Below are 20929 nucleotides of genomic sequence, written 5' to 3'. Positions count from 1 at the left end.
AACAAGCCCCTAGATAGTGGTATAAAAAGTTTGATACTTTTATGCTCAGTCATGGATTCAAACGTAGTCATGTAGATCACTGCTTATACACTAAAAAAGCTAATGATGGAAGCCTTATTGTGCTTGTCTTATATATGGAAGACGTGCTGATTGCAAGAGAGTATAAGAGTACTCTACATGCTCTTAAAAGGCAGTTGAGTTCAACCTTCTTAATGAAAGATTTGGAAGCAGTTGAATACATTTTGGGTATGCGCATTAAAAGAGATAGAGGGCAACGCTTATTGTTGTCTCTCCTAGGACAAGTATATGAGCAAAGTACTTGACATATTTAATATGGTTGATGCTAAGCCTCTTGGTGTGCCTTTACCACTATATACAAAGCTTAGCAAAATTGATTGCCCAAAAGATGATGCAGCTGCTATTGCTATGAAGGGCATACCTTACGCATCAGCTTGTGGTTTGTTGATGTATGCCACGGTTGCAACTTGTCCCGACATTGTTGATGCAGTGGGAGTTGTTAGTAGATTCATGTCTAATCTTGGCAAACCACATTGGGAAGCAGTGAAATATATATTTAGATGCTTAAAAGATACACAAGACAACTGTATATGCTATGGAAAGGGTACACTAGAGTTGTAGGGATTCTGTGATTCGGACATGGCAGGAGATCTTGACACTAGAAAATCTACCAGTGGGTATGTCTTTACTTTGGCTATTGGGGCTATTTCTTAGTGTTCTAGGTTGCAGAAAATTGTAGCATAGAGTATTACAGAGGCTGAATATATTTCAGCCATAGAAGCTTCTAAGGAAGCTATTTGGCTTGGCTATTCGGTCAAGGATTTTGGTCTTTTTTCATGTATTCCAGTGCTTGGTTGTGATAGCCAGAGTGCAATATGTCTAGCTAAGAATGCCATGTTCAGTGCGCGTACCGAACACATAGATGTTCCATGCACATACCAAACATATAGATGCTCAGTATCACTTCATTCGATAGGTCTTAGATGATGGTCTTGTCACACTGACTAAGGTCAAAATCCAAGATAACCCTGCAGATATTCTCACTAAAAGTTTTGCAAAGGCTTAGCATGAGCATTGCATTCGATTAGTGGGAGTTGGCTAGCTTAAAGGTACCAGTTCAAGCCTTTAAGTGGGAGGTTGTTGGGTGTAAAGTCCCTTCGAGTGTAAAGTTCCATTAATCTTTGTGTGTATAAACTTATGGGTGTGAAGACACCCTTATTTGTACCCTAACATATAAATACATTCTTATTCTCTGTGTACCGTAGCACTTATTGGTATACTCATCTTGGGATTCCCTCACTCTCACTCTTAGCTCCGTTCTTTTTCCATTCCTGTCTCGTACTCCATTGCACTCTGTCACAACAAAGCTAGCACTCCTTTTGATATTTCTTTATCTTTAATTGCTAATGGATACTATACAAATTGAGATTTCACAATCTCCTTTGCTGATCAAAAACCCCCTGTTGTACATACAATCAATAAGCAAGTTGGGTCAATTGCCCCTTGATTTTCACCCAAGAATTGCACGAATGGATGACTTAGCATTTGAAATCCTTGTCAATTCCACGAATTTTAGGTGCTGATTTCAGTGTACAATGCCTATTCTTGTTGGCATGGGTCCGAAGGTAGCTGTCAAACTTGAATTTTTGCAGAAATATAGGGTTTATATTAAAAATCCTCCTATTGTCCACCAAATTTGATTGAGATCCACTGAGAATGGCTGAGATCTTTTGAGAAATCATTGGAGAAGGTGAGAGAAAGCCAAGATGAAAGAGAAATCTGATTTTCTTCGCGAGAAAACCCAAAAATATGCTTGTTGCTTGCTCCAGCTTGCATTTAATGCAATCATCTATTTCTAGGCACCTTCAAAATACTGTCACTTGATCAACAATTTTGTTGCTAGCCCTTGGAAGGTGTCTTCCTACTGTCCCTTTTCTGCTGAGGCTCTAAGATGTTTGTTTTCTACAACAAATTACTTTTTGATCAAAAAGTGGACCAACAGCTCCCTCCCTCTCTCACCTAGGTTGTAAACTAATTGAATGGTTGAGACCCAATCCTCAAAAACGTTTCTTAGTTTATATGGCATTTTTGCCAAGTGACAACCTTTTAAACCCATTTTTCAGCATATTCCAACTATTTAAGGAGATGCATTTTTGAAATCTCACTTAACACGTAGATTAATTTTTAATCACATGATTAAGTAAATGTTGCACATGTGAGGTGCAATTGGAGTTAGAATAAATTTACGAGCTCGAGACTCCAAAAAATCATGGGATGTTAAAGGCAAAAGTTGCATAGGTACTTGGTGATATCTGGTGTCAATTGTTGGCCTAGGTCATTCATTTGGTCATAAGTGTCAGTTGGTGACACTAGAGATGTGGCGTCTAATGGTACCTAACACCAATCTAATGGTTAAAGATGGTGCAAAGAAACTTGGGAGTGGAAGATGCCTAGCCAATTTAATTATTGTCTAGTCAGATTACGTTTTTGGGCACCAAAATAGTTAGTAGATTAATTTTCAGTGATTAAAGACTGAAAATTAATATTTAATGGTGGATAATATTGGAAAAACCATTTGGGAAGGCAGCCACTTGGCAAACTTGCCCATATAGGCTGGTAAAGGGTTGAAGAAGAGGAAAAACGAGAGAATTATTGCCGCAGTAAATGTGGGAGAGTTGTGAGCAGCCATGGCCAGTCTATTTTCAGCCATTGGAGCCAACCATGAGTGAGTTTTGAGGAGGTGATTGCAGATTCAGACCCTCCACAGGTAGGCGATTGCATCGAGGTATAAGGTGACAGCTTATTTGGATGTCTCAGCTGTAGACGACAGCATTTAATGCTGTTGAGGTAGGGCAGCAGCTGCATTTGATAGATTTTCAGTCATTCTTCACAACAAAACTTTGAATTTTCTCTCTCTATAACTCTCTCCCATCTCCTAGCCATTTCACAGCCTTGCTCCAAAGATCTCAACATTTGGACCCTTGGAGGCTGAGAAATTGCAAATTTCTCTATTGTAAATCTAGTAGAAATTAGGGTTTAGCAACAGCCTCGGAAAGCGTATCAAAAATTAAAAGCTCAAAGACTTGGATTTTCCAAGGTTGAAGGTGAATTTAAGCTAAATTCAGGTGGAGGACTAGCCAGTCATTGAATTTGGGACATTTTCATCATCTATGAAGTGGGTGAAGGCCAATTAAGTGCTTGAATCAAGGGGCAAAACAAATTGAAGACTCATTAGTCACTTTGGACAACAAGGGGAGTTTGGATTGCGAAGGGGATTGGGAGAATCCCATTTTAAATCAACTTTTTTTTCAATAAAGCTAAAGAAATACCGAAAGGGGTGCCAATTTTGGGGTCTATTGCATGTGCATTGTCCAAGATCAGTAGGTAAATTTGTATTTCTTGATCATTTATTGTTTGCTGTTGTAATTAAGTTGTAATCAGGGATTCACCACCCATCTACGAAAGGAAGGTTGATTTCATTAAATCATCCTAAAAATTAATTTCAGCCCGTCTAACCTTGTCCAAAATTAAATGTGCCCATTCATAATTAAATTGGCTAGGCTATTTGCAACTTGGGGTGGTTTCCAATCTCTTTTGATTCTTAGATTGACATTAATTAATTAATTTATGCTAGTTCCTAGTGTCACCACTAACACTTATTGGCCAAAACAATTGTGCTAGGGTCAAAATTGACACCAATTGATCCCCAAAGTCTAGTTGGCATAAATTATCACAACTTTGGAGTGATCCCTAACCTTTGTTGACTTAGGTTGCCATTAATTAATTAATTAATGCTAGTCCTTAGTATCACCATTGACACTTATTGGCCAAACAATTGTGTTAGAATCAAAAGTGACATCAACTGATCCTCAAAGCCAAACTAGCATAACTTATCACAACTTTTGCCTTTGACACCGATTGCATTCTCAGGCTCCTTGGCCTACTACCATGAAATAAATGCATGTGTATCACATGTGCTAAACAACCTTGCACATGTCATTAATAACTTAATCAAATATATTCAACAAGATTAAAGCATCTTAAAGTTTCACATCCCTGTGGACTTCTCCTTAGAAATCCATGCAATTGTTCGTGATTGCATTGCATTGTACCAAAGGAAAAGCATACTGCATTGGAATTTCCACGAAGCATTGCAGTCACAACATTGGCCATTGTTGTCCAACCATGCCATATGCCACAAACTTGCTAAAAATTTCCAACCAGTATAAACATGATATAAATCTGAAATACAATCTAAAGCTGTTGCTAGAAACCCATTGGATGCATCCATAACTCATGTTTTCTTAACAGTTTTGACTCCACAACCATAGTCAAGCATATTCTCAGCACAAACTATGGCTGAAATTGTCAATGGCATTTACTAACATGTTGCTGTCCATGGAACCAATTGTAAACCATTGAAAACTAAGTATAATTTGATCATAAACTGATCATTTGCTGATCTGAGAACTACTCACAAATTGCTGCAAATGTGATCCCAAATTGATTGCAAAAGCTGATCTGCAATCAATGCAAAAATTGATCCCTAAAGTGATCATAAGCGGTTTTCAAACTGTTAAAAAATTGAGTTGAAACTTATCAGAATTTGATCTCAAAACTGAGGCAAAAGCTCTTGTCCAACCAATCATGAATTGATCCCAAACTAATGCAAAACTATAGTCTCAGAGCTGTGATAACAACCATACTTATCTGCATACATCTCACAGTGACTAGTACATTGAGTAGAGACCCCATGTGACATCAATGTGACATTAAAAGTGATATTTAATGTAACGTTAAGGTCACAAATATTGAATGTGACATTAAAGTGACATTTAATGTGACATTAAGGTAAATCTAGGGGAACACGCACGAGGATGACCGTCCGGGCTCTTGGGCGCCCAAACGGGGTTAAGGGGAGCCTAGAGAGTAAGAGAGTCCAAGAATAGTAGGACTCACCTAAAGTGGACGGCTGGCAGAGGAAACGGGGAGAGAGGGGCCAGCACTTATCTAGGCGAGGTTGGGAGGAGAAACGGATCACTCGTGCTCACAGTTTAGGACTGTTTTTCTTCTGGTTTTCGTCGTCATCTTTCACTCCATGGTAGACATAGTGTCAACATAGTACTTTGGATACATGTTGAATACATCCGAGATCCACTACATAGGAGAGCTATCCACAACTGGAGGAGTGGAAGTGTTGAAGGCACTTGCTAGGATCGAGACAAAGTACAATGTAGACTAAGTGGAGAGAGAAGAGTGAGTTGAAGGAGTGAGTGTACGACACAATCAGTATTTTGGTACAGTGATGGGTGTATCACTTTAGGTTTAGATAATATATAAAGTACAAGAGTGTAGGAGTGCTTTCACATCCGAACACAGTAAAAGGCACGGTGAGCCTTTATTCCTAACAACCTCCCATCTAAATGCAATGTGCTTGAATGTAGAGAACATAATCAACTAAGTCTATGTATGTACAAAGTTGAAATATGCATATACTATCCAACCCCCATCATCTGGCAGTAATGAACAAACCGCTCTGTTGGAAGACCCTTCGTGAGGTCGTCTACAGGGTTATCATTTGTATGTACCTTGACAAGCTCAATGCTCTTGCTATCAAGTACATTTTTTATAAAATGATACTTCACCTGTATGTGCTTTGTCGTTGCATAAAAGACAAGATTCCATGCTAGCATGATAGCACTCTGACTGCCACAATGAAGGATAGGAACCTGTGTAATGCCAAGCTCTCTCACTAGACATGAAAACCATAAAGCCTCTTTGCATACCTCAGTAGCAACCACATACTCTATCTCTATAGTAGACAATGCGACACACTTTTGTAGCTTGGATATTTAAGAGGTTGTTCCACTTGTGAACGTGAACACATATCCTAAAGTAGGCTTCCTGTAGTTAGGATGACCAGTATAGTCTGCATCCATGAAGCCGATAACAGATGACTTCTGCTCACCAAAGCAGATACACAAATCCTTGGTGCCCTTAAGGCATCTCATGATACACTTCACTGCTTCCTAATGCTTTTTGTGAGGATATGCCATGTATCTGCTAACCACTCCCACCGCAAATGCAATGTCAAGACATGTAGCAACCATAGAGTACATCAAGCTACCAACAATTGAAGCGTAAGGTATCTTGGTCATTTCAGCCTTTTCATCATCAAATGTAGGGCTGTTATTTGCATTAAGTGTCACATATGGAGGCAATGGTATATCAATGGATTTCCTCTCCCCCCGTTCATATTGAAACCTTGCACTCTTACATACTCCTATTGTGATAAATAAAGAAGACCCTTCGATCTGTCCTTGAGTATAGGCATGCCAAGAATGTGATTGGCTTCACCAAGATCCTTCATATCAAAGCTATTGTGTAAACTCTGCTTCAAGGAGTCCAAGGCAAGAACATCCCTGCTTGCAATCAGTATGTCATCCATATACAAAACCAAGAGAATAAAGCTGCCATTTGTTGTCTTCTTAGTATATAAGCAGTGATCAACTTGAGCAATAAAATCCTTGAAATTGCATATATGTATCAAATTTATGATACCATTCTCGTGATGCTTGTTTCAGCATATATAAACTCTTGTTGAGTTTACATACCATGTGCTCTTTCCCCTTTGTAGCAAAACCCTTAGGCTATTGCATATAGATCTCCTCATGCAAATCACCATGTAAGAAAGCGGTTTTTACATCCATCTTTATAAGCTCCATATCTTCAGATGCAACCAAGCCCAAGATGGTTCCCAACGTAGTAAGTTTGACTACAAGAGAAAAGATTTTATCAAAATCAATTCCATGTTCTTGCTTGTACCCTTTAGCAACCAAGAGTGCCTTGTCCTTTGGCAACAAACCAGAAGTGACTTTCATTTTGTAACGTAATGCATACTTAGGTAGTGTAAGTCAAGACATCGGTTAGAAAGTCACCCGAGTTGATGTGGCTAGCCACATGTAGCTCTTCTTCCGTAAGGATACGATCAATGTAAGGACGGGCCAAGACCTGGTCGTCTAGGTGTTTGGAGCGAGTGGCGGCCAAGACCCTAAACGAGGTTGGTGCTACGTAAGTCGGGTCATACTCAGTTGTCTTGACGGCGTGTTGTTGCTCAGCATTAGTCATTATTTGGCAACCCCGCTTCTTCCATTGGAGACGTAGGTTACCCCATTTTTGTAAGAACGAGGAGTTAAAGTCAACGAGGTGAGTAAGTTTCTCAATCTCAATAGTTGACGTAGGCCTTTGGGGCATGCGGTAGAATGTTATTAATCGTTTGATGAATGCATGCTCTTTTGAGATTTCACCATTATTGATAAACTTCTTTGAGACTTTGGGGAATGTTACAGTTATAAACTCGTATTCTTTCCAAGTACAGGATAAGGAACAAACCTCAGAGGTGAGGGGTTCATCAAGCAAGCCGAGGTCAAGTCTTTCATAGCTCCTAGCGAACGTGGTAAAGGTGTTATCTAAGAGCTTGATGCAAGTCACCAAGTCATCTCCCGTATTCTCAGCAAGGTCCTTGGCGACCGATAGAAATGAACGTCGCTCATAGGAAGACCTAAGACATGTTGGTGGTTGGGATGGAATTAAGCTAGACAGCAATGGTTCAAGGGGTGGTGGACTAGGCAGTGCTGGATCTAAGGATAACTCCGTAGTCCGATCCGCATGTCCAACGCTGCTTTGGGATACTGAGGGTGGCTCAAGTGCATGGATGGTGCATTGCTTCCCTCTTGAGCAGCCACTGGGGTGCCAAGTTCTCTGGACTTAGATGATTCCGGGATGTCGAGCTGCTGTTTCGGTCGATATATTGGTTGGGTTTTTTTGACCGTAATCGTCACGGGTTCTGTGGGCTTTGTAGCTCGGGTTTCCTGGGTATTCCTTGCCTTAGTGAGAGTGGGGCTTCTTGGAGATGGGGTGGCAGTTGATGGTCGTGGTTGGGCTATGCTTCTAGGATCTCTCATCTTGGGCACCCATATCCAAGTGTTGCCTTAGTAGTATCCTTGGGCTCGCAACATATCTTTGGGAATCCATCGCGGCTTAATTGTGCATCTATGCCGATAGCGTCGGATCGATCGCTTAGGTTTCGAATGATAGCTGTTGGCCCTACGAGGCCGTGTTTGCTTACGTGCGTAGGCCGTTTTTGGTGCCTTGGCACCCATTTAAGTGTGGGCTTTGCGGCCTTGGGAATGGCCTTAGTTGGCGGTGGTTTTGTGGTCTGGGTGGGTTGTGATAACCCACGACCCCCCTCCTAGGCTTGGTCCTAGGTGGTTCTATTAGTGGCATAGCAAGCTTTGGTGGAGCCTTGCTACCCTTTGTAGAAGCTGTCACGACTCAAACGTTGCCAATAGAAAGGTGAATCCGCTGCAGATTATAGTCTACGTTGCAGTGTGCTTGTTTCTTGAAAGTGCGTCCTAATAGTGTTTCTTGACTTGCATCCTTCGTATTTGGCAATACATAGAAGATGACTGGTAGGCTCTCAGACTCGATAGAGACTACGATCTTGCACTTCCCTAGGAGTGCATATGACTTGCCCCCAAATGGGCTAAGCTTAGCGTTGGTAGGTTGTAATTGTGGCTGACCAATGAGGGTCCAAGGAGCGTATGTCAAGACATTGAAGTCAGCTCCCTCGTCGATCAAGACATCAAAAGCATGCATGTGTCGAGCGGTGGCCGTGATGCTTAGGAGAAGCCTATGCCCTCACCTTCAGTGTCGGATTCTACGATGTCTACCTCCTCCCTGGTCTCCCCACTATTGGAGTAGCAGTCCTCGTACTCATCATTGGAATTGGTTTCTCCTGTTTGCTCGTCATCCCTCGGACTCTCGTCTCTGGCATGTCCTTCGTTGGTAACTAAGGTCCAATTGTACATTAAGTTCAGGTTATGCATCTTAGTCCATCTCCACTTAGGAGCGTTCAGGAGGTCTCTAAGGGGCTTGAGATTAGCAGCGGGATTGCCAGTCAACTTGCGCGCCAGATACTCGAGGGTCTCGTGCAGTTCTAGCTTGCTGCTAGAAAAATGGGAAGGGATAGGTCTAGGTTGGTTTCTTGAGCTCTTGGCCATCGTATAGAGGATTACTACGGGCTCTCTCCTTGAGACACTTGCAGTTTTTGCAACCTGTTTATACGTCTCCTCGTCTGAGAATGGGAGATCGATGGTTGCTAGTATGTGCATTCAATCTCGCTCATCATCAAGGCAAGGAATGTATTTGGTCAAGAGTCTGTGAGACTTTCTTATTGGTGTATCACCCCTGAGCATGGCAGAGGCGGCATCCAGGTCGATAGGGGTTGTCTTCCAAGTATCCATCTCAACCTTAACCGCTTCCGTTCGGTTTCCTAGGAACATTAGACCATTGCCCCAGTCTTCAATGACTTGTGCGTTTCTCATCCAGGGTCGTCCTAGCAGAATGTTATGGTCCACTTCCTTCATGACAATGAAGTTCACATAGAACTAGACACCCACGATCTTCATTGGGCCAATTTTTTAAGACTCCAAATGGCCTTACTTTCATTCCGTTAGCTAGAGTGATGTTGAACCTAGTAGTTTTGACTGGTGGGTTTCCCCAAGTCTGGAGCACAGTATGGCTTAACACACTCACTCCCACCCCAGTATCTACGCCTGCCATAGCGTGGGGTGCTGTCTAAGTAGGTCTCCTAAACTCAGGGTCATTGGGGTGGCCACTAAGGTCACGAGAAGTTTGTTGGTGGTTTGTCTCTCTCCTAGGTTTGTGCTCCTTGGCCATTGGTTTTACTGACCGGCTGGCCCGTGGCGTCTAGACTTGGCCTAGGTGACACTGCTTGTGGCATGGGTGTGTCTCTCGACCTTGGTTGTGCAAGTGAGACTGGCATGCTTACACTAGAGAGATCCTCAATCTTATCCTCTAAGATGGGCTCAGCGTCCTTAAGGTGCCCGTGGGCTTCTTTTACCCACTCTTTGACCTTGGCTATTACCTCGAGTTGGCGCCTAGGGTGGGGATACTCCTCTACCTTTGCACTCCCTTTCTCTGCTATCTTTGGAGCAGTAGTTTCTGCCTCTGCATTTGGAACCTTCTTCCTAGTCACTAGCATTGTCGCATCCTCAATCTTAAGTGTGACCTTTGCGTTAATATTTTTCTTCCTTCTCCTTCGGCTCTTCTTTCCTATTGAGGCTATATCTAAATTGTTGGGCCCTAGCACTGATATACTTGCCAGCTTCATCTGTACTCTAGTCATGACATGCAACGGGATAGGTGTGTCCTCGATGTCGAATGTCTCGACTCCAAACAACCCCAAGAGCACTGATGGTACGATTGCCGAGCTAGGGGATGGCTTCTGTCTAGGGCAATCAGGAAAGAGATGAGTGATGCCGCACTTGACACATCTTAGGTCAGCTTTTTTCTTATCTTTCTCTGGATAGCATGATGAGATATGGCCCGGGTGACCACAAGTCCATTGGCGACCCTGCGAATCCTCTTCCCCTACCTCTACCAAGCGCCATCACCGGTACTGGTCGATAGTCCATTAGGACTGGATTGCTCTCTTCGTCGTACGAGACGTAAGGGTTTACGTAGGCTTCGTCTTCGTTAGGCTCCTCCATGTAACGGACTGGAGCATCACTCGGTGGATGGGTTGCATAGGGTCTTGGTGGCCCGGATATACCTATTGGATTGATCTCCATCCTAGGGATGACGGATTTTGCATCGTGTGGTGCTAGAAGTGCCAACTGGGCTTCTCTTTCAAAGAAATTTGGCATTCTGTTTCCCAAGTACGGCGGGATGTACTGTTGGACATAGGGGGATCTCCTAGGCAACCTACAGTGCATGGCATCGTGGCTTAATCTTCCGCAGTTCATGCAAGGCCTAGGTCTAGGATCCTGGCACTCGGTTGGGAGGTGGCTGCCGTCGCAATGCACGCATTGGACACGCAGTCGTGCTAGCCTCCTCACCAATTCCTGCAATCGTACTAGCTCCATTCTCAACTCGGCTAGCTCTTGGCCTTGATCTACACTGTTTCCCTTGTCCTGCGTGCTAGGGGTTGATCTCTTGCTAGAGGTTGTGGTTCTCTCTAAGGTCCTCTAATTTGAGTTGTCGCGGTTCGAACTTCGAGAGCTTCTCTCTCTCAGTTGGTCATCCATCCTAATTGCTTTGTCAAAGACCCTAGCTAACACATCTTGTTGTAAGCTAGAGTTATGTACTAAAGCCTTGTACAACTCCTCGTTGCGGATTCCGTTTATGAACACTGTGGAGACCGCTCTTTCATTGGGTTGCTCATTCGTAGGGATTCTCTTGAAGAGGCTGTGCGCATGAGTGATGTAGTCTCTTATGCCCTCCTTGTCTTTTTGATTGATGTTCATTAGTTGGACTATGAGGTTGTTAGAGTATCCCGCTTCCGAGAATCTCTTAATGAAGAGATCTTTTAGTCGGGCAAAGTTCGCTTGCTCCGCTGCGTCTAAGCTAGTGTATCACATCCTACCTTTATCACCTAAGCAGAGCCCAAACGCCTGGGAGCGTTGTGCAAGGTCTGTGAGACCGTTGGCTTCACAAACTTTCTCGAACTGATCTACGAAGCTATATGGGTCGCTATTAGGCTTTGGTACTTGTCCAGCTGCTTAGCTATTGTATGGATTTTTTATTGACTCTTCATCCCTTGAGTAATTCCTAGGCCTAAGAGTAGAGAGGTTGCTAGTCCTGCTGCACTCTGTTTGGCGGCCGTGTTGTCCATGAGCCGCTTGGTCATAAGCTCGCTCAACGTGAGGTTTGCCTCTAGTGCGCTCTCTTTCTCCGCGTTTGGTCCTGTCTTGCTTTTACCAGCTAAGGCTAGCATGCGTCGAACTTCGTGCACATCTACATCCTGTTACAGCTTCCTAGCTCTTTGCTCGCGATTGTAGGTCGCTATGCCTTGCATCGCTTTTCTAACTGCTTTCCATTCTTCCTCTAGGTTTGCCACTACCTTCTCTACTGGTCTACTATTTACTGTTCTGGTCAACAGGTTGTATTCATTGACCATGTCATGGACCGCGATTGGAAATTCACCCACATCTAGTTGATCGTCTTCTTGGTCTACGTTTGCTCTTGACATCATTCTTGCTTCCTGCTCCAGGAGGTTGCCAATCAATCCGAGCAGCTTTGGTAGCGCTTGGCTCTCAGTCTTGCTGTCCTTTCAGTCCCCTTGCCGTCTTTGTGGGTCCTATTAATGGGACTTTGAGATACTCGACTATGTTTAAGGGTCTCCTCCTACTAGTGAGTCCCTTCGAGTTATTACGTCTGAGTGTGTTCCTTGTTATTGAAAACAGTCCTCAACTTGTGTACACTCAGTGCTGGATGCTCTATTGTGCATAGTGCAAATTCAGGCTTTCCATCTTTCCGATGCATATATGTAAAAGAAATCACTGTGGGGTGTGCAAACAAAACAATCTTACAAGTATGGCTACCCCCTCGGCTTGTCTACGACCTAGTATGGCTCTAAGCGCGGTCTTTGGTCGCTTTTGGGGTCTATACTATTCCCTCTTCGCTCTATCACGGTTGGGTTACCACATAAAGATCGATCTCTAGCTCTAAGTCAAGTCAGTCCCTTGGCTAGGCTGCTAGGGTTGCTTCTAGACTATTCAATTACAGTTTTCTCCGGTTCTTGGCTTCAGCGAGCCAGGTTTAGGAATGTGTCCCAATTGGTCCAATTCTAGGTGGTCCGACTTTCAGAGTCGGACAGTCCCAACTGTGGTGGTCCAACTACTAAAGGTGGTCCGATCGGACAACTTGGTCCAATTCCTATTAGGTCCGATCGGACAAATGGGGTGTTCGACTGGATGGGCGGTCCGATTAGAGAAGGTTGTCTGATTAGACGGTTAGTTGTCTGATCGATGGTTGGTCCGATCGGACAAAAGGGGTTGGTTTGACTGCCAAATGTGTCCGACTGAACAGTCTAGTGGTCCAACTCCTGGCGGTCGGATGGTCCGATTCTTCTAGTCGGATGGTCCGACTGCTCGACTCTGGAAAATCGAACCAAGACACGTTGGTCCGATTGTGACTTGATAGCGCAAAGCGATGCGTTCCGGCCGATTTCTCCACACAACGGTTGTGGCCACCTGCAGGACTTTCCAGATCAAGCAAATACATAGCCAGGAAGGTTTGTATCTACTTGGTATGGCCGGAGAACTCCGAATCAACGGGCGTGATCTCTTTGTGACCTACAACTCTCTCTCTCTCTCAAGCTCTCTCTTTCACTCTCAGTGTGTAGAAATGAGCTCTTTCCCCCTATCCTTGGGGTTTTAGGGACCTGCCTTACTCAGTCCTTACCTCCCAACTCACCCTTCTTAGTCATTAGTCTTGAAAGCCCATCTTTTCCCAACCCTTTTCCCGGTTGTGCCCTATTTACAGCAGCAAAACCCTACTGTTTTCTCACAATCTCTTGGTCCTATTCTACCTTAATGCAAATGAAAATCACTTACAATGCTTGGGCTGCATCAACCTACTCATCTACACATCGGAAACCCAAAATACTTACTTGTTTTGCAGATCAAAATGCCTAAATCTCCTATCTACCTCAAGCACCGGTTCGGGGATGAAACCTTACTTCCATGCTTAATTCGAAATACACGGCGCTTAAGGCTCGAATCCGTTTGTCCCGGCAACGGAACCAAAATGAAGGAAGCTCTCTAGTTTAACTCCCGAGACCTACGGACCGCTTATTGGTCAAGCATTTCAAGCTGAGCGGCTATGGCTACCTCTCACATAGCCAACGCGCTATTCCTACCCATGGGGTGTAGTGAGCTTACCTTGATGCTCGATCAAGTACCTTCCTCTCTCTTGCACGTCGGTAGCTCCACGATCCGTAAGGCAAGCTCAAGCAACCTCGATCCCTCTCCATCAAGTTCTATCCTCCATAGCCACGGGAGACAAGAGAAGAGAAGTGAAGAGAAAATGAAGAGAGATGGGGAGCTTCTTCTCCTCGATCCCTCACTCACACACACTCACTCCCTCACTCTCTCACTCCCTTACTCCCTCACTCAAGCGCTCACAAGAGAAGAGAAGAGAAGAAAAAGAAGCTTCTTTTTTGCCACATACCCAAGAATCAGCTCTCATTCATCTTTTGAACTTTATATACAAAGCCCTAAATCCCATTTGGGCAGTCATCCCCTTTTTACACGGCCATCCATAGCTTAGGCTATTTTTTCCATTGTCCTCCTATCTTCCTAGCTTCCTTCCTACCGTCCATCTACCTTTACAATTTGCATTGGGTGAGAGCTCGGCTTTCTTAAAATAAATTGTGGTGCACCTTGCGTTATTTTACAAAAGCATTGACTTGCGCTTTTTCTTGTGCGCCTTTCTCCTTGATTCAGAACTTTTTTGCACTTCTTGCGTTTCCATATTTCTCCTAGTACACCTTCATCTCCCGTTTCACTTTTACCTTGACCTTATCTTCTACTTTAGATTTTCCGGATTTTCCACCTTGTTTGTCTGAGGGTTAACAGCCCTGAAGCAATCAAGGTGGAATAAAAGCCACTGAAACAGGGTGGTAACTGTGAAAGAAGAGTTATCGTCATGCCTTCAGAAGTGATCACATTCCTTGCATTTTGTACCTGCATCTAAAGCTGCCTTAGCTTGTTAATATGTTCACGCATAGAAGATGACTTGTTGACACTCATGGTCCTCATCTACACTTTCAAAGAAACTCATTTCATAATGGTCATACGATTATACATCTAATCAAGCTCCAGCCATATCTCCTAGGCTATCGTCAAATGCTCAATATGAGAGATAGGAGTTGTAATGCATGAGAGAAATAAAAATGAGTAAATGCGAGCATTGAGTTTGTTTCAATGTGTTTGAGCCTTTGCCAACTCCATCTTGTCATTGGAAGAGAGTCTAGATTCGTCTCGCGAAGGACGATGAATAGGCTCCACAACAAGCTTCGCCAAATCATAATCCACCGAATGCAATAGTTCTCGCCATTGAGCTTTCGATATGATGGAGGAGTCGGTAACACATGCACCTTTTGGTCCATGATCGCCTAAAACTCTATCTCGGCCTCAGAAGACATATTCACCTACAATGCCTGCACAAAACACAAAGAAGTCCCCCTCTAACTATGTGAAAGCAGCTTGCTAGGGCTCTTTGTTACTTGTCCCATTCCTTCACCCGTCGGAGGCGGTGAAAAGGTAAAATCTAGACTTCAAGGCCCAAAATGTAGCCCCCTCTAACTATGTTAAAGCAACTTGCTAGGGCTCTTTGTGATTTGTCCCATTCCTTCACCCACTGGAGGCGGTGAAAAGGTAAAATCTAGACTTCAAGGCCCAAAATGTAGCCTTCTTCCTTTTCTAACAACAAAAAATGAGCAACAGCTTCAGCAAATCTACTCCTTTCTCGCATGCCCATGCTCACCTCAGCCTTGTTTTGATGCACAACTCTCTTGCTCGCCCTTGAATGCTGAAAACACAGTCTTGTGTCACACACACACTGAAATCTCCTCTTCAGATAGGTCCACCCTTGGTGAATCCTTCAATGCTTTGATACCATGCCAGAGTGTAAGCAGTGCGGAAGCGTATTATACGGGTGCAAAGAGAATGTATGCGTATGTCTCCACCTCAAGGATCTCACACTTCATGAACCCTAAGGGCATTAAGAGCACAAATGAAAAAAAGTGTGGAGACTAGGGCCAATAAATAGGCCACAAAAAATACATGGAATATTGCAAGTCAGCTGCATTTAATGCAGCCGACTAGACAAAAACTGTCCGGCCTGTTGCAGGCAGTCCAACCTGCCGCGTGTCCTATCTCCTACCAACATAAGCTGTCTATCGCGTGGACTGCCTAATGCAGCTGTTGGAAATTGCTCAAATGTGCACCTACCTGTCTAGGGAATGCCAATCTCTAACAAGAAAGTGTCCACAATCCTCTATGTGGCTTGGAAATGCGATCCATAATCCGATTGAAAGTGGTAGGATCATTCGTAAGCCCAAAAGGCATGACAAGAAACTCATATGGCCCGATGTTTTGAAAGTTGTCTTAGGCACATCCTCCAATCTAATGCGTATATGCTAATATCCACTTTTCAAATCTATACGGCTGAATATGGCTGCCCCCTACAATCTATCCATAACATCATCTATTCGAGGGATCAAAAAGTGATTCTTTATTGTGATCTTATATGAGAATCAATCATTGCATGCATATGATGACATCTTGGCATTCCAAGCAATACATCACAACCTTCAAGTAGAGCAATGAAGAACTCTTCATTGTCCACATATTCTTGTATATGCAATTGAAGCTCTCCAATGAGTGGTATGACAAACTCTGCATAGCCTTTACATGCCATTTTTACTTCCTCGATGGGTTCCATCTCATCTTCTATGATGCCTAGACAGGCTACCATGTCAACAAAGATAGAGTTAGCTCATGCACCATTATTAAAGAAAATGAATGCATGTTGATTCATAATTTTGCCCCATGCTTTGCACAACTCAGTAGCATCATCTTTGGCCTAATCACTAATAACTTTAGGTACCAATCCCATTGATGTTTTAGGCTTCTTTCCCTTAGGATCTCCTTGATTTTCTAATTTTCCAACTTGTTGCCTAATGGGACAGTAGCTTGCAATGTGACCCTCTTGTTCACAAATGAAGCATTTGTTTGCAGCCATTAATTCCCTATGTTGTGTCAATGTTTTCGAGCCCTTTCTTTGCTGCTTTGATCTCTTCTCGTTCTGATTTTCAGATTTGGCCCTTTTTAAATAACTTTATTAAGCTTCTTCCCTCTCTCTCGAAAGCTTGAATCTTTCCCACGCAGCAAAGTATCTGTTGTAGCAGCACTCTCTATGAGCTAAGACATGCTAGACACGGTGGATTTAATGCAAAAATCTATGATTCCTTTGGGCAGCCCACAACCTTTTTCTTCCACTTGCTCATGAAGGGGTATGCGGCGATAAGAAGCGATAGGCAGCAATGCATCCCAAAACTTCTTATTATATTGCTCCATATTGTTACATTCCTTAGCATCCAACTTATTCCAAGCTATCATGATGTTCATCTCAAAGGTATTTGCCAACCAATTCAATGCAAACATCTGCTTGAATTGTATCCTTGTTGATGGTGATCTACCTTGCATCAAAAGAGTGGATTACCAATGCAATGCATTCCCCTCAAGAGAGTGGCTACCTTTTGAATCTTCAAGAACTCCATGAAGTTTACTCGTGACTAGGCTGTATCAAATTGCTAAATGAAAGTCGAAAGCTTTCAGCCTATCTTGTGCGCCATTGAAGGACTAAAAGTTCACTGCTTTTCCACCCTCATTATAGTCTTTTGCTGCGCCTTGGTGTCAAGTTATCATACACTAGCTGCTACAAAAAGGGTGCATTTGCTGAATTTATATCAAAACCAAGACCAAACGGAACATTTGTATAAGCAACACTCATTCCTTGAGCCCCATAAGCATTTGAGGGTGCAGATGCATTACCAAACATGCTACTTTGTGTCCCAAGTATCAAGCTAATGCTACCATATATAGTGAATGTATGACTTCTTCTTCTTACCCTTGTCCTCCTTCTTCGGAGTATTAAAAAATTGGGTGAACTAAGGATTCTTTGCTAATTCAACAAAGAGGTTTGTTGTTGTCCTCATCGATTCTTGAATTGGTTATCGAATTCCTCTTCACTTTGTTGGTCATCAGCCTCATAATGCCTTGAAGGCATTGCATCTTGCCCAACGGTGACACTTTCAACTTGTTGTCCATGGTCTAAGCCTTGCCCAAGATTAGGCATTACATTTCCTTCTTCCCCATGTGACTGTCCATACAAAGAGGCCTCATCACTGCTGATTGCATCTCGCTCACTATATGAAGGCATATTGTTGTAATTTCTCAGTAGTGAGCATAAATCAGCACTAGCACAAAGCTTTGGCTTGCAATTAGGAGCCTTGTGTCCACCAAATCAAGGGATTGAGTGGAATCCCAACAATGGAGCTATGAAATCAGTCTTCCTCCTTGGATAGGGTGGTAAAACCAAATCAGGCACTTAATTATAGCAATCAATAACTAAGTGTAAATTGAAATGCACATATTACATTAACAAGCTTGGACAAGAGACACCCAATTGGCCCCAAAGCTGACGCCCCTTTCGGTATTTCTTTATCTTTAACTGCTAATGGACATTGTACAAGGTGAGATTCCACAATCTTCTTAGTTGATTTAAAAGCCCTTTGTTGTACATATAATCAGCAAGCAAGGCAATTGCCCATTGAGTTTTACCCAAGAATTGCACAAATGGAACAACTAACTGGCCAAATGTTGCCCCAATTTACATTGGATGACGTAACATTTGAAATCGTTGTCAATTCCATGAATTTCAGATGTTGATTTCAGTGTACGATATCTATTTCTGTTGGCACATGTCCCAATGTGGATTTCTGTAGAAATTTAGGGTTTACAGTAGAAATCCTCTTGCTATCTACCAAATTTGGCTGAGATTTGTTGAGAATGGTTGAGAAATGTTGAGATCTTTTGAGAAATTATTGGAGAAGGTGAGAGAAAGCCAAGATAAAAGAAAGATGTAAATTTTTTCACGAGAAAACCCTAAAATTAACTTGCTACCTGCTTCAGCTTGCATTTAATGCAGTCACCTACTGCCAGGCACTTCCAAAATGTTGTCACCTCATTAGCAATGATGTTGCCAGCCTTTTGAAGGTGTTTCCGTATTGTCCCTTGCTTACTGAGGTCCCAAGATGCTGTAAACTAACCAAATGGCTAAGACCCAGTCCCCCCAAAAACGTTTTTTTAGTTTGCATGGGCATTTTAAGTGGCAGTCTTCTAAACCCATTTTTCAGCATTTTTCAAAATTAAATCATCCTAAAAATTAATTTTAGCCCTTCTAACCATGTCCAAAATAAAATGTCTCTATCTATAATTAAATTGGCTAGGCCATTTGTAACCTCGAGTGGTTTCCAACCTCTGTTGACCCTTAGACTAGATAATTAATTAATTAATGCTAGTTCCTAGTGTCACCACTAACACTTATTGGCCAAACAACTGTGCTAGGGTCAAAATTGATACCAACTAATCCCCAAAGCCGAGTTGGCATAACTTATCACAACTTTGGAGTGGTCCCCAACCTGTGTTGACCCTTAGATTAGCATTAATTAATTAATTAACACTAGTCCCTTGTGTCACCACGGACATCTACCAAACAACTGTGCTAGGGTCTAAATTTACACCAATTGATCCCCAAAGCCCAACTGGCATAACTTATCACAACTTTTGCCTTTGACACCCACTACATCCTTGGGGTCCTTGGCCTATTACCATGAAATAATTGCCATGTGCATCACATGTGCTAAACAACCTTGTACATTTGATTAATAACTTAATTAAATGTTATCAGCAAGATTAAAACATTTCACATCCCTATGATAGTTGAGCTTATGACTCCAAAGTCTTCTACTCGAGCAAACAAAGCCCACACATTGCGCAGCAATGCACTTGTTTGTTAGATGTTCAAACTTCACATTTACTTGCTTTGTTTGCATTTTCTTCATGCTTCTGAATTTTATGCTCAATCTTTTGGTAAGATTTTCACGGGAAAAATATATATTTTTTCTGCTACTTGAAAATAAAATGTGGCCATTTTGCCAAATGCTGCATGTGTCAAATCTTGTGAGATATGAGTTGCTATCATGTAGTTTATACTAGCATCAAATAAAAATTTTCCCACATCAAGCAATGATAAAATTGCAATCTACCTTATTTTTACATGCACAAGTTGAAGGTGTTTATGTTTTTTTTGAGAGGCTGGAACAGAGCTATAACTGTTCGGTAGAAGTAAAACAAAGTGTATGTATTATATGCTGCCATAACTAGCAGTTTGAAGGAAACATGTTATGTAAGAGTTGAGTTGTAGTGCGCAGTGACCTGAAGGACTAATTTGTTGCCTCTTCTTGATGAACAGATGAAAAGGTAACTGCAATTGAAGCTGAGCGCAGAGCTGAGCTCAAGGCTTCTCAGCCTTCACATGAGAGTACTGGTCCATTGCTTCCATCCACATCTGGGAACTCGGGTCAAAATAGTTAAGCTCAAGTTATACAAGGTTTGATGTATGTTCAGGTTCCAAAATCTTTTTAACACTTGGCTTTTCAAATTGGAGGGAGTTGGACCTGATATATCATGTTGGCTGTGCTGACAAAGTTCTTAAATTTTCTACTGCATCTCAAGGTTGCCAATGGAAAAGAAAAAAGAGATGCAGTTACATACTTGGGATAAAGCATCCGGCTTCATTTCTATCATAAGGATGTGCTAAGTGTTGCCATCTGTTTTGTTGAATAGCATATCCCCTTATGATCAATGCTAATAATGTGATAATTATCACAAAGACCTCAGTTTTTGAATGAAACTAGTAGGTCGCTGCCACTGAAGTTGTAGCCCAAGTGGTTTGTGTGTGCAATTGTCTACATGGGTGCGTGAGTTCAAACCTTGGATACATTCTTTCAAATATCAAGCCTTCTTCCCCCACAAAAAAAAAAGAAAAAGTGAAGGTTGCCCTTAAGGCTTACAGAACTATTTGAGCCCTCTGGACAGAGGAGCCTCTTATATGACAGATAAGTTGGTGTCCATGCTTTTGCAACATTCTTTAGTGGATCTTTGAAAAAAAAAACCGTCATCATTTGTCTCATTATTAGAGAAGAATGGTTGTAAAAGAATCACAAGAAAATTATTTAATGGGATCAATAGAATCACATATTTGAAACCATGTCAAGAAGTATTAGGATTCAGGATTTTGCTATGTGATCTAGACAAATTCACCAATCACTTGGGTGTAGTATAATTGCATCAAAACCACATGACTAAGGAGCTTGTCTAGCACCAAAAAATGTGATGGTGCTCAAACATACCACTCAATTTGGTACCTTTTCAGGTCAGTAAGGATGCTAGCCCATTGAATGCTAATGATAAAG

At 42.4% G+C, this 20929-nt stretch overlaps 1 protein-coding gene across 3 annotated transcripts in view; it reads left to right on the top strand.

Moving 5' to 3' along the window:
- LOC148035258 (DNA mismatch repair protein) overlaps positions 1 to 20705 on the top strand; it is a 52677-nt gene extending 31972 nt beyond the window's left edge. Inside the window, exons 2-3 of one of the 3 annotated variants that reach the window (XM_087680640.1) lie at positions 19927 to 20071; positions 20190 to 20705. In XM_087680640.1, the coding sequence (XP_087536766.1) occupies positions 19927 to 20048 (122 nt within the window). In that variant the 3' untranslated portion in view covers positions 20049 to 20071; positions 20190 to 20705. Of the gene's footprint in view, positions 1 to 19926 lie in introns of all 3 variants that reach the window. The other 2 variants (XM_087680641.1, XM_087680638.1) reach the window with 2 other exon arrangements.
- The last annotated feature ends 224 nt before the right edge of the window (positions 20706 to 20929 follow it).

The sequence above is a fragment of the Lygodium microphyllum genome, chromosome 6 (genome assembly GCF_053477565.2).
Source record: "Lygodium microphyllum isolate KBCC chromosome 6, Lygodium_microphyllum_v1.1.10, whole genome shotgun sequence".
NCBI classification, from domain to species: Eukaryota; Viridiplantae; Streptophyta; class Polypodiopsida; order Schizaeales; family Lygodiaceae; genus Lygodium; species Lygodium microphyllum.
Note: the sequence above shows the minus strand (reverse complement) of the source record. Positions and strands in the feature narration are given on the sequence as shown.